This window comes from Neoarius graeffei, chromosome 26 (assembly GCF_027579695.1).
Source record: "Neoarius graeffei isolate fNeoGra1 chromosome 26, fNeoGra1.pri, whole genome shotgun sequence".
Classification (NCBI taxonomy): domain Eukaryota; kingdom Metazoa; phylum Chordata; class Actinopteri; order Siluriformes; family Ariidae; genus Neoarius; species Neoarius graeffei.
The window spans coordinates 49,493,556-49,508,491 of record NC_083594.1 but is presented as its reverse complement, the minus strand read 5'-3'; the positions used below and the strand labels follow the sequence as shown (position 1 = coordinate 49,508,491).

Here is a 14,936-nt window from a genome sequence, read left to right as displayed (position 1 = left end):
AGGAACCTGGATTGGGACTTAATGTTGCTTTGTGACAATTAACACTTATTCCACAAAATCGAGTCATACATGAGCTGATAGCTATAAGCCATGTATGATGAGATTGAGTGGAATAACTCTTTTATTTTATCCACATTCACTGGATTTTGAGAAACAGAGCATTTTTATTTTTACTTTTTGCAAATTCGATAAATAAAAACTTTGTCCGAAACGTCCAACAAAATAATTTCCGCTTAGAATGTAAACAAATCAGCAAAATGACAGGAGCAACTTGTGAAAAATGCTGTTATAATGATTCTTGAGGGGCAGCACGGTGGTGTAGTGGTTAGCGCTGTTGCCTCACAGCAAGAAGGTCCAGGTTCGAGCCCCGTGGCTGGCGAGGGCCTTTCTGTGTGGAGTTTGCATGTTGTCCGCGTGGGTTTCCTCCGGGTGCTCCGGTTTCCCCCAAAGGCATGCAGGTTAGGTTAACTGGTGACTCTAAATTGACCGTAGGTGTGAATGTGAGTGTGAATGGTTGTCTGTGTCTATGTGTCGGCCCTGTGATGACCTGGCGACTTGTCCAGGGTGTACCCCGCCTTTCACCCGTAGTCAGCTGGGATAGGCTCCTGCGACCCTGTAGAAGGATAAAGCGGCTAGAGATAATGAGATGAGATGTTCTTACTATCAAATACTGTACTTTTATTCCATATTTTGTTGCTTTTTTTTTTTGCTTTTTTTTTGGGAGGGGGTTGTTTTTATGTAGTTTTTATTTCATCCTCGGTTCGTTCAGCAACACGCTCCGCCATTTTGTTTTTCTCTACTCACGGTATATGAGCGGATATCCTAGTAGCAGAGCAGCCAATCAGAGCAAGCGATTGCTCATATTCAGTGAATGTGGATAGAATAATGTTTATTGTTTAAAGCATTCAAAGTTCCATTGAATTAAACACCTACAAAAGGACCCATTTACCTGCTGAATTGGCAACTCAGTGTACAGTCATCTGATATGAGTAATGAATGATTATTTTCCCTCAAAAAGCCAGCACTGAGTCAAAAACAAGGGTATGTGAATTGGATAAAGCTGATTTTTCAGGTTAATCAGCTTAACCCTGGTGGCAGTTTAGACCGATGGGGACAAATGAAATGGCCAAGTGTTCAGAGATGGACAAAGGCAGCAATTCAATTATTGTACTCTTTCAGGATTTACACGAGATGTTCTCCTGTTTCAACTCACCTTTATTTGTTTAGACAGAGAGAGAGAGAGAAATTTTGGGAAAGAAAATCTGGCCCCGTTTCTATTTTACACAATTATGCTAGGAATAAGAGTGTTTGAAAATGCAGGAATTATTAAACATAACAGCAAGGGGAATTCAATACCGTAGCCAGATATTAGATGTTAGGCTGACGTCCTTACCACACATCTGCGAACACGAGGGAGCAAAACTCTCTAATGCCGAGAGAGTTCAAAAACAAAGAAAGCAAGGGAGAGCAAAAAATGATGAATAAGAGATGAATGTCAAACCCGGTGGTGTAGAATAAAGGACATCCATTCATCTTTGTCTGTTTTAACACTGAGGTTAGGTCTCCTGCTATGCGTTTTGGTGAGTAGCACTACTAGCTACGAGCAGCTTTCAGCTGATGTGAAGACAGAGCCCAGGTGGGCATATCATTAAACCTGTAACGTTCACGCTGGGACACGGCTTCGCTCGGAGCTAGGCATGGAACAAGAGGTTCAGATTGAAGGGGAAACACTGCAATCAGCAACATAGTGACTGAAGTGAATTTCTAAAGTGGAACACATACTGCAATAAAGATACAGCCTCTTGTGGAGCTGCAATTCCCAGAGCTGTTCTCTCGAAGAAATGTGTTTCTCCTTTCAGAATTGGATGCTTCCTGTGTATTGTGAGAAATGGGGATAATAAATCTGAGGTGGGAATTGAGACAGAGAAAAATTAATCAACGTTTCAGGCTGCAGAAACACCTTGTTCACAGCTGAGCATTTCTCCCAAACAGCTGTGTCCAGTTAGACAAATCTATTTTGCATATGGCTTAATACAAAACGGACTCTCATACAAAATCTCTATCAATATCTTCAGGTGTTTCTGAAGAGTGACCGCGTCTCTCGGATGGTCCAGAGCGGCGGCTGCTCAGCCAGTGACTCGCGCGAGGTCTTTAAGAAGCACATCGAGAAGCGTGTGCGCAGCTTACCCGAGATCGATGGCCTGAGCAAGGAGACGGTGCTTAGCTCCTGGATGGCTAAGTTCGACACCATCTACCGTGGCGAGGAAGATCCCCGGAAGCACCAGCAACGCATCACGGCTAGCGCTGCCTCCGAGCTCATCCTCAGCAAGGACCAGTTGTATGAAATGTTCCAGCAGATCCTTGGCATCAAGAAGTTTGAGCATCAGCTGCTCTATAATGCCTGCCAGGTAAGACAGATTGAAACTGATATATTCTGGCTGGGTAGGGGATTTGATTCGTGGTTCTTCCAAACCAGCTATATTTATCTTAATTTAAAATACACAGCAAATAATCGACATGTTGAGTGGAGGTTCAGAGTCTCGAACTCTGTTTAGAACAGTGGCGGGTCCTGAAAATTTTCTCAGGAGGGGCAAATTATCCAATAATGTCATAAGGTGACTCATTCAACAGGTACATTATAGGTAGCCAGACATTATTGACTCTTTTTTGTTTTCTCTCTGCATATCACAGTTCCATGCCACTTCTGTCCACTAGATGGCAGCACATTACAGAAATCTTTTCCCTGTAGCTACCTAAGCTATAGAGATCTTGCAGTCACGTGACCGGAAAGTACACAACCGCCATCTTGTCGGTCAAAAACACCGCTGAATACTGCTGCACTCATGTACAGAATGGATCAATTTCAACCGACGGACTACACGGCTCATTTTTCTAATGAACAGATAACTAGATATATGTCTAAAATAAACGATCTACAGATTTGTGACCCTTATGGCTTACCGGACGGAGTTTTCACGACCGGATGTTGAACTGCCAGCGGAATACCCGGACGTGTATGATTACCTCATCAACTTTCCCTCGCTGTTCAGTGGTGAAGCACTGCGTGCTTATAAATCTCTGGACAGTTATCTTTACAGAAATTCAGGATTTGTCAGCGACTCAGATGTGGCATCTTGTAAGCAAGAAAGTGATCCTCACTGGATGGGTAAGTTACTTAAGTATTGAGTATAGCACTGACCAGCCGATTATAGAACAAGGTAATTCCAAATCGTCTGTGTTGTTTACATGGATCTGGCGTTGGAGAGGTAGAGGCTTGGCAGTGGAGATTTGAGTGGCTGTTTTCTGAGCTTAGTCAACAGGCCGGCTCTGCCTGTAGCCTCGCTTTTGCTTCGGCTCCCGGCGCTGCCTCCTTCGCTTTGCTTCCGATAACAATCCACGGAGACCCCGCTGGTCTCGCAATCTGGTCTCATCCGGAATTTTTTTTTTTTCTCGTCTGGAATGTTTTTTTTTTTTTTCTAGTCCGGAATGTTGTGCATGCGATGGAAATCGCTACAAACCGTCATTTTCTGCTGGAAACCAATGTCCAGTAAGTCCATACGGTTGTAGTGGATATTGAAGTCTGGTACAGACGAACAACACGCAAAAATACACACAAAAAACATAAAAACCGTGCACAGGTAGGGAGAGCTTGTAGCCGCAGCCGTTGTAGTAGAATTGTATATAGTAGGGTTTTCCAGAAGAAAAGGTAGAAGTAAAAGCAGAAGTAGAACCAGAAGTAGAAGTAGAAGGCGGAATATGGCGTTTGACCGACACGATGGCGTCTGTCACAATCTGGATCGGCTGTGACGTCACATGCAAGATCTCTATAGGCTGTGGTGTAAAGTTGCAAACAACATTCACAATCGAAGAATAGTTTGGCTCCACAATGACCAATTCCAATTACGCCCTATTCACTATTCACATTGTTTCAATATTGTATGATGTGAATGATCTTTATAAAAGATATGTCTTTTGATTTTTTGATTTGTTTATTTGGCCATAAACGTACAATAAAAAACGGTACAGGTGTGGCAGGGATGACACAAAAAAGCGTAAAAACTTGTTTCCATTGTAGTCCAACAACTAAATAAGAAAGGAAACCATATTTTTAAAAAAATAATACATATTTATTTGCCAATCTTGAAAGTACTGTTCTACAGAATGTTCTGTAAATAGATTTTGTACTTCAAACTCCATGACCAGCAAGAATTTTACGGACTGTGCAACTTAAGGACAAACAGGAAAATGCACTTACTGTAACAAAACAGTGTAAATAGTTGGCTAACATAACAATAGCAGTTGAATAAATAGATGAGTGGATCTTTAGATCTTGCAATTACTGGTATTTACCAAGGATATTACCAAAGTGCTAACTCTCAGAGCAAAGTGTGGCAAATATAAAAATGCACATTGAAAACATCAAAAGTGAACTGATTCTGTGACTGTGTGTGTGTGTGTGTGTGTGTGTGAGTCACAAAGTCAACCAAACCCAGAAAAACACCACGGTGACTGGAGCCCTCAGTTTCGTCTTTGCCTCATAGAGCTAACTCGAACACTCCACAAAATTTCATGCACTGGATGAGCCGGTTTAATATGTGCCTGTTCTTGCTCACCTCATCGTTGTGGCGGCGAACTGCTAGCCTGTAGCCCTCATCCGGTTGTGTAGCGATGTTCACTCTCCCAAAAGCCGAAAATTTCAGGCAGCTGCCCATGTGAATCTTTGATGACTCATGTTTTTTTTATTTTCTCCGACAAATGATGCATGTCCGAAACTCCAGTGACCGTCCAAGCAGTGTTGTCCGTGGAGCCACCTCCAGGGTGGAAAAGTAAGCAGGGGGAGCAGAAAACTGCTGAGGCGTCCTCGCAGCCAGCTCGCCAGGATTTGCGCTGGGACCATGTTGAAGTAAAACCTCGAGTATATGATTTCCCCCCTTTGTCGAAATTTGTTTTATGTTTAGATTTGGTCGAGGGGGGTCCAGCTTGTTTTGTTGCCAATTTAGCTCGATTTGATCGCTGACTAAATGGAACTTCTTTTAAGGACCGCACTGAATTGCTTTCCACATCCATCTCAACTCAGAAACTGAGCGGATCGAACGCAACTTTGCCGCGCTTCGCAGTGACATAAGCACGTTAGGGCAAGCCCCCCTGGAACCCATAGAGATTGCATTGACGTGTCAGTCAGGAGAAAAAATATATTAACATGGGACTCTATCAGTGAACTCTTGGGCGATTCTCAACATGACTGAAATTGCCCCAAAAGGGGCGGTACTCTAGAAGCAAGACCACCCTGATTGGACAATGATACCCAGAGACAGATTAAAACGGCCTAGAGCAGCACTGGTGAAAGTTTGTTTTAAAAAAAAACAACTTTTTTTTTTCGTTTTGGCAGTGCGTTGCCCAATCGCCCTTATGCACCACCCGCCCTTGGTTTAGAACTGTCATGGCTTGGATACCGGTAAGATTTTAACCGCATACATTTACACAGATACTTCTCTGAAGAATCTGTTTGCTGGATTGTACACAATATGGAAATCAGCTCACAACCTGTGTTTTTTGTTTCCAGTTCTGCAATATGAATTTTTGCAATGAGCATGCAATTTCGTATCGCTCAATACAAACATAATAGCAAACAGTCGTAATAAATGCTAATACAATCCACAGATCAATTTCATCACCAAAGCTCTGGCCAAAGTACATCTCCAATCCTGTTGACATTTCCTGCCTCTTGATCAACAGAATTATCTCTGTAACCCAGAGGACTGAGGACACTGAGGATGTGCTGTCGGTTCATTAAGCGACAATCTAACATACAGTCCAGAAGTCAAGGTCATGAGGCAGGCAATAGACAAATACGAATACAACCTGCAAAATCCAATGAGAAGTCAAAGATTTAGGCTCAGAACACATGAGGGTCAAAACACACCAGAGGCAATCACAACATATTCAAGAGTTGGCAAGACTTCGCGATGATTGTTAGCTTGAGTCCATTTTTCTGGATAGACTATGTGAACAGGAAGTGATTGTTAAATATTGTAGTACTCGGGGAGGTGGACCTCTGCTAGAGGGAAGGTGTAAGGCCCCAGGTTGATGTGACAAGATGTAAATAGGGATATTCTGAATAAAAATGCAGGCATAATTGCAGTCAAATTGCATTTACAGTTCATCCAGAACACCCTCCAACATCAAAACTCATGTGATTTTTGTTTTTTTCTGCAGCAAACATCAAATATTATGGGTTCAGTTGCAAATTCTACATTATTATATCCACATTCACTGGATATGAGCAATCGCACGCTCTGATTGGCTACTCTACTACTGGCTATCAGCTCATATACCACGAGTAGAGAAAAACAAAATGGCGGCGCATGTTGCTAAACCAACCGAGGACAAAATAAAAACTCTCCTCGAAACAAAACCCCAAAAATACAAAAAAAGCAACAAAATATGGAATAAAACTATTTGCTGGTAAGAACATATCTTTTTTATTTTTCAAGAATTATTATAATAGCATTTTTCACAAATTGCTCCCATCATTTTGCCGGTTTGTTCACATTCTTCATCTTTAAGCATTAAAATGTGTTGATTTTTTTTTAGACTGCTTCAAAAGCTCAAAGAAGTTTGAAAATTACAGAACTGAAATGTTCAAGCAAGAATTAAATAAATGTCTAAAGCTATTCTATACCTCGGCACGACAGCAAGATGGTACTTTCTCAAAAAAAAACAACAACACTAAAGTCAATTTGTGCAGCCATCGACAGGTTTTTAAGAAGTCCGCCTAAGCGGAAATTATTTTGTCGGACATTTTGTATGAAGCTTTTATTTATCGAATTTGCAGAAAATAAAAATGCTCTGTTTCTCAAAATCCAGTGAATGTGGGATAATAAAACAGTTATTTCACTCAGTCTCGTCATACAGGGCTTATAGCCAACTCGGCGTTACGCGCCTCGTCAGTTATCAGCTTTTGATAACGACTTGATTTCATGGAATAATTGTTAAATATACCATAATCAGAATGGCTGTAGTCATAACTGGCATTACCAAGTCCAAAACTAGGACCAGGTGGAACTGAGACAAAACTGAGTCTTAAGAGGGTTGAACTCATGTCAAGATCAAGTCCAAATCAATGTATGATTGAGTCAAAATGGAGACCAAAAACCATCAAATCCTTTTGAGACCATGGCTTTACAACTTGTTGACTTCATTTGTGCTTTATTCCAATGATTAGGCTTTGTTCTTAAGAAGAATGAAGGACTTCTTGTCAAACTTTGTGCAAATGAAAAGAAAAGACACCGTGGACATTGTTTAAATATTATTTTTTCCAAACTAAATCGAGACAAGAACGTTTTTAGAAACAAGTACCAATGCAGATAAGTCCAAGAACTCAATATAGAATTCAATATAGAAAAATCTTGAGCTCAGACTTCTACAGCCCCAGTAATCAGGTTATAACGAGCATTTGACTACTTCTGAGTCAGATCTTATTAGGTTACTCATCATCATCATCATCATCATCATCATCATCGTGTTCCCTTTTCTGGAGATTTTGACTCCTTAGGGTGCGTCTATTGTATCCAACAGATGCTGAAATTTTGTCCTATTCATCATCCTTTTCCTTATCTGCGGGGCATCTATCCCCAACAGTCTCTCCAACCTCATCCAACTTGGGGAGCGTTCGTCAAAAAGTATGTTTCCTTATGTTTCCGTTATCCATCCTGCAGACATGCGCCAGGTATTTTAATCGCTGGTGTAAGCAGAAGGACTTGTTTGGTTTTGTCTCAGTAATGCAGTGTCGGTCTGCATTTGAGAGTTTGAATCTCCAATCCTCTTTATCATCTTTCACATTTTCTTCAGTTCTGCCATCCTTCTGTCTTCTGTATCCACCCTTCACCATCTTCCTCAGGCATCCATTCCATACTACCTCGATCTTTGCGACTTCTTTCGTAGTCAGTTGCCATGTCTGTACACTGTACAAGAGTCGGGATCTCACACATGCAGTGAGGAACTTTACTCAAGTAGACAGGTGTATACGCTGCTCCGTAAGGACATGTTTAAGCTCATTCTATTTTTCAAATGTGGATCCAATTCTCAAGCCAAGGGTCTGCGTGTCCTCGCTGGAGTTCGTGATGGTGTAACCTAGGTATTGGACTCTTCTCACGTTCTTTATTTTAGTGCCGTTTACATAGACGAGGCTCTCTTGGTTCTTGACGGCTTCATCGATATTAAAGGGCATCGTTTCTGTTTTGGTGTATGACATTTTCAGTCCGAACCGAGTATACGTGCTATCATAGATCCGGAGGATGGTTTGTAGTTCCTCAACTGACTCCGCAAAAATGGCTTGGTCGTCTGCATATAGAAGTTCCGTTATTCTATTCTCCCCTCCGAGAGAGGCCACAAGACCTCGCATGTTTTGCAAGACCTTCTGTGATGCAACTCTATATTGTTGAATTGATGGATGAATTTTCTGTATTTCTGAGTGCTATTTTAATTTGGAGCTGTTGTCTTAAAGTGCCATTCCACCATTGGATGTATTCTTTGGCATAAAATACAATATACACTAAGTAACTTTAAAAACGCACATTGATAAAACTTGCTGAATGCGTGCTGAGTTTATCTCAAGAAGAAAAGAAATATATCACAATGGAAAAATAACTTCTTTCTGCCCGAATAAGTTCCAAATCTGTGCTCAAATCAGAATTTAAGGGAGTTGTACTCAATAACGTACAATATGACTCGGGTAGTCAATGACATGGACAGGCTTTAATTTTCAAACAAGTTTTGCATACACTGTACACACACAATCTTGCCTATAAATACCCGGGGGAAATGATGGGAAAATTGTCATTATTGAAGATGCCACGCCTAAGCCAAAATCAACGTGAACAGGCCATCGGGATGTTGCGTGCCGGAAGTACACAGACAGAGGTCGCCCAGCACTTCGGTGTTCATCATTCGACCATTTCCCGTTTGAGTCAGCGTTACAGACAGACAGGGAGCACCAGGGATCGTCCACGCCCTGGTCAGCCTCGAGTCACGACGCCAGTTCAGGATCAGCACATCAGGCTAGCTCACCTCCGTGACAGATTCCTGACACCCTCAGTCACTGCTGCCACGAAGAGTGAACGCCTTGTTGCAAGCAAACGGAGGTCATACACGATACTGAACCTGTAATTTCGTGAACATGGACCAACTGTCACTTTGAATTTTTTTATTGTGAATTAATTCTTGAGTTTGACAATAAATGTCCTTTATCGATGTTTCAAGATGTGTGTGCATTACATACAATACCATAAATTTCAAATATATGCATGGATCTAAAGTAATATCGTGTTGAATTCCATTGTGCGTTTTTAAAGTTACTTAGTATATTTTATGACAACATGACTAGACAGAGAAACTTTTAGCTTCAAAATGATATATCAAACATAATTTTTTGACAACGACAAGTATATTAATTTTGCGACCAAAGTCACCTACCCTTTTAATTTCCGCGCGGTAGAGAAACGTGATGTCATCGGCAGGTTCCCCTTCTTGTGTACCACGTCACGTGTGACGTGGCACAGATTATCAGCAATGGCGGATAGAACGCGATTTCCACTTGTCGATTGCTGTGCCGATATTCACCATCGACCGTCTCCTTTGGGCATCACTTGCTATTTTCCTTCGCTTCTTTTCCGAAGCGGACAATCGCGTTCTATCCGCCATTGCTGATAATCTGTGCCACGTCACACGTGACGTGGTACACAAGAAGGGGAACCTGCCGATGACATCACGTTTCACTACCGCGCGGAAATTAAAAGGGTAGGTGACTTTGGTCGCAAAATTAATATACTTGTCGTTGTCAAAAAATTATGTTTGATATATCATTTTGAAGCTAAAAGATTTCTCTGTCTAGTCATGTTGTCATAAAATATATTGTATTTTATGCCAAAAAAATACATCCAATGGTGGAATGGCACTTTAATTGAGAAGTGTTGTGGCGTCTCTCAGCCACCGTAGGTTTAAATCGAGATAGAAGATTCATGTAATGACCAGGTGTAAACAAGGTCTCAGACTCATAGCAATCACATTTAGATTTACATGCATCTTGTTGCATTTAATGTTTTACAGTGACTCATTTCTCTGGTGCTTTTATCCAAAGACATTTACAAATGAGCAACTGGGGTTTAAAACCTTGCTCGAGGACCCAACAATCATAGCTTGCCCGTGCAGGAATCCAAACTACGATCACAAGCCAAAAGCTATCACCGATAATCGACCATTGCTCTGGGTTTATGCGGCTCATCCCAGTCAAGCTGCATCTCACTTTATGCAAAAGTAAACGGACCCTAGGTGAGGCTTTGCTCGTTGTTCAACACATTTATGTCAAAGGATTTTATTAATTTCTTCAGTATTGTACAAGGGGCGGCATGGTGGTGTAGTGGTTAGCACTGTCGCCTCACAGCAAGAAGGTCCTGGGTTCGAGCCCCGGGGCCGGCGAGGGCCTTTCTGTGTGGAGTTTGCATGTTCTCCCCGTGTCCACGTGGGTTTCCTCCGGGTGCTCCGGTTTCCCCCACAGTCCAAAGACATGCAGGTTAGGTTGACTGGTGACTCTAAATTGACCGTAGGTGTGAATGTGAGTGTGAATGGTTGTCTGTGTCTATGTGTCAGCCCTGTGATGACCTGGCGACTTGTCCAGGGTGTACCCCGCCTTTCACCCGTAGTCAGCTGGGATAGGATCCAGCTTGCCTGCGACCCTGTAGAAGGATAAAGCGGCTAGAGATAATGAGATGAGATGAGTATTGTACAAGTTTGGTGAGTTCCTGTGACTCACTTTCATACCCAATCTGTCGAATGACTAGTTAGAGCAGTTCTAAGAAGTACAGTGGAAACCGAGACACAATATCAGATTTACTGAGTGAAAGTGGAATTAACAGAAAGTCTTTCAGCCATTTCCAGCGAACTGTTAATGAAACCCAGTATCTGTCAAAGTGTCAATAATCCAGACACCCACTGCTTCCATCAAACTTTCGGATGAAACAATAGTGGAAGATGCAGGCAGTTTGCTGGAAATGCAAAATGTCATTTTCGAACAGGTTGTACTGGAAGTTCAGCCGCCCTATTTCAGTCATGTCGGCACCTGCATACCATTCCAGATCACTGAATGTTGGCAGCGAGACGAGTGCAGCAGATGATAGCAGTGGGTAGTGAGTGCAGAACATAATGATACAAGGATAAATTACAGGAGACAGTTAGAGAATTAGAGTTAGTCCACCATGTTTTTTTTCCCCCAGCATGTCATTAGAGAGAAATGAGACAATAAAGAGTGAATCAAACTCTATGTTCTAGTCTCTCTGTGGCTGTGCGGGTGCCATAGTGCTTTTTTTTCAATTTCATCCCGTTTCTTCCCTTTAGAATATTAGCATAACTGTCGTTGATGGAAACGCAGACTGAATTACATTTCAATTTGGAAAGTGGAAATATAGTCATGGAGATTGAAAGAAGTAAGAAAGGGCACTTGGAGAGCGCAGATCTCCAGCAAGGACAAGAGTCGGCTTTTCTATGATATGCAAATCTGCAACCGCAACCACTTTATACGTATATCTGGATATATATATATATTTCCAAAACTATTAGAATTGTGTCAAAATACGGTTGTGCCTCGTTGAAGCCTCTGTATCTCAGTACACATTCACGGGTAGCAGTAGTCCTCTGGTGGATTGGGATATGGAGTCATCATATTTCTACACTGGCTATGTTTTGTCACTATTGAGCTTTAATGCTGTCTACTGGATTTTAAGATGTTTGGTGTTGTTGAGCGTGAGTGTCCGCCAAAGTCAAATGCTGTATCTCGCAATGTTAGCGAAAGAAAAAGTAAATTTGTGGATCTGCCCCAGGATTCAGATTTGCTCCAAAATTGCATCAAAGTTCATGCTACGCCCTTCTACCAAGCTTCATGGAAGTCAGTAGCTTTTGCACAGACCTGCTTACAGGCAGAACAACAGATAAACAAACCACACCAAAAGTATAATTTTCTTGGTGGAGGCAGGGGCGTGTTTAGCCTATTTTTGGGGGTGCTCAAGCACCCCCAAAAACGAGCTCAGCACCCCCTAGCTCAGCACCTTCAAAAACACTGCTTTTGGACGTAATTTTCAGAAATAAGTGCCCTTGCGCACTGCGCAATGAATGTGTGCGCGGGCGTGTGTGTGTTCTTGAATTCACCTGTTACATGATAGTTCTATGAGCAGTAAAATCCCTCTCCTCCTTGCGTCCCCTCTGATTGGGTTGCCTGTCCGCGCGAGTGCTTGCTACGACATGGTGTTTTTTTTAACTGGATTCCACGCCGATGAGGAACTCGAAGTAGCACCTGAGTATTACTGGCATAGCGAGATGTGAAGGTACGGACTGGAGTTGTTAAACACAACACAATAATATGCATAATGCAATATTGATGTTCCCTGGTCTATGAACAGAATGATAAAAACGACATTTATCATCCATATCGAGATACTTTTGTGCAGAGCTGTACAAGTGCTACGGTGCTAGACCACCGTGTGTTAGTCAATTTTATTTAATGTAACATAGCGTTTACTAATGTAAACTAATGTAAAATCATAATAATACACACTATTATTACACAATACACAATAACACATTAATTAACAATTACCACTGTTCAAAATGAATAGCTCCAACATTACAAATGCAGTAGTAGGTCTTGTTTAGTTAAAAATATAACGTAAATATTTGTGTCAGTGGTTGTAAATGTGTAGATATCATAGTTTATTGGGTCAGCTTCTGTTAAAACATTGCATAAGTCTAGTCTTGTCTAGTCTAGTCTTCTTGTCTAGTTAAGTCTAGTCTAAATGCGGAATAAACGTGGAAACACTGTCGTTCAAGCCAGGTGCCTCTGTCAACTCTGGGGGCTAAGCACCCCCAAAGATCAGATGCTAGAATCGCCCCTGGGTGGAGGTAAGTGTGGGTGAGGTGTATGAATAAATGCTCCAAAGGTACTGAATACAGTGGGGCAAAAAAGTATTTAGTCAATCACCAATTGTGCAAGTTCTCCCACTTAAAAAGATGAGAGAGGCCTGTAATTTTCATCATAGGTATACCTCAACTATGAGAGACAGAATGAGAAAAAAAATCCAGAAAATCACATTGTCTGATTTTTAAAGAATTTATTTGCAAATTATGGTGGAAAATAAGTATTTGGTCAATAACAAAAGTTCATCTCAATACTTTGTTATATACCCTTTGTTGGCAGTGACAGAGGTCAAACGTTTTCTGTAAGTCTTCACAAGGTTTTCACACACTGTTGCTGGTATTTTGGCCCATTCCTCCATGCAGATCTCCTCTAGAGCAGTGATGTTTTGGGGCTGTTGCTGGGCAACATGGACTTTCAACTCCCTCCAAAGATTTTCTATGGGGTTGAGATCTGGAGACTGGCTAGGCCACTCCAGGACCTTGAAATGCTTCTTATGAAGCCACTCCTTCGTTGCCCGGGCGGTGTGTTTGGGATCATTGTCATGCTGAAAGACCCAGCCACGTTTCATCTTCAATGCCCTTGCTGATGGAAGGAGGTTTTCACTCAAAATCTCACGACACATGGCCCCATTCATTCTTTCCTTTACACGGATCAGTCGTCCTGGTCCCTTTGCAGAAAAACAGCCCCAGAGCATGATGTTTCCACCCCCATGCTTCACAGTAGGTATGGTGTTCTTTGGATGCAACGCAGCATTCTTTCTCCTCCAAACACGACAAGTTGAGTTTTTACCAAAAAGTTCTATTTTGGTTTCATCTGACCATATGACATTCTCCCAATCCTCTTCTGGATCATCCAAATGCTCTCTAGCAAACTTCAGACGGGCCTGAACATGTACTGGCTTAAGCAGGGGGACACGTCTGGCACTGCAGGATTTGAGTCCCTGGCGGCGTAGTGTGTTACGGATGGTAGCCTTTGTTACTTTGGTCCCAGCTCTCTGCAGGTCATTCACTAGGTCCCCCCGTGTGGTTCTGGGATTTTTGCTCACCATTCTTGTGATCATTTTGACCCCACGGGGTGAGATCTTGCCCCAGATCGAGGGAGATTATCAGTGGTCTTGTATATCTTCCATTTTCTAATAATTGCTCCCACAGTTGATTTCTTCACAGCAAGCTGCTTACCTATTGCAGATTCAGTCTTCCCAGCCTGGTGCAGGTCTACAATTTTGTTTCTGGTGTCCTTTGACAGCTCTTTGGTCTTGGCCATAGTGGAGTTTGGAGTGTGACTGTTTGAGGTTGTGGACAGGTGTCTTTTATACTGATAATGAGTTCAAACAGGTGCCATTAATACAGGTAACGAGTGGAGGACAGAGAAGCCTCTTAAAGAAGAAGTTACAGGTCTGTGAGAGCCAGAAATCTTGCTTGTTTGTAGGTGACCAAATACTTATTTTACCGAGGAATTTACCAATCAATTCATTAAAAATCCTACAATGTGATTTCCTGGATTCTTTCCCCCCATTCTGTCTCTCATAGTTGAGGTATACCTATGATGAAAATTACAGGCCTCTCTCATCTTTTTAAGTGGGAGAACTTGCACAATTGGTGGCTGACTAAATACTTTTTTGCCCCACTGTACATGATCAAAATAATGCTCTTGATTAAAAAACAAACAAACAAACAAAACAATGTTCTGTGCTGTGATAGGACAATAATCAACAACAGGTGCGTTTTATTCTTCTTATATGGCAGCAATTTGGCAATAGTTACAGTTTTAGAATTTATTAACAATCAACATGACATACTTTTAACCATTAAATTTAATGTTGTTGAACGTCTGGGAGAGAGATGAGTTCCTGTTATTGCTCACATTGTAGCAGCTATAAACACTCATTCCCTCACCAACCTCCGACTGTTACAATGTGCTGATGCCAGAGACTCCTTCCAATAATCTTAACTCAAAGTCTCCTTACAGAAAA

General features: G+C 41.8%; 1 protein-coding gene across 2 annotated transcripts in view; it reads left to right on the top strand.

The window, feature by feature from the left end:
* Positions 1 to 14,936, top strand: part of cadpsa (Ca2+-dependent activator protein for secretion a) — a 210,790-nt gene that overhangs the window by 43,517 nt on the left and 152,337 nt on the right. For both annotated transcript variants that reach the window (XM_060910653.1, XM_060910652.1), the window contains exon 3: positions 2,076 to 2,408. In XM_060910653.1, the coding sequence (XP_060766636.1) occupies positions 2,076 to 2,408 (333 nt within the window). The remainder of the gene's footprint in view (positions 1 to 2,075; positions 2,409 to 14,936) is intronic.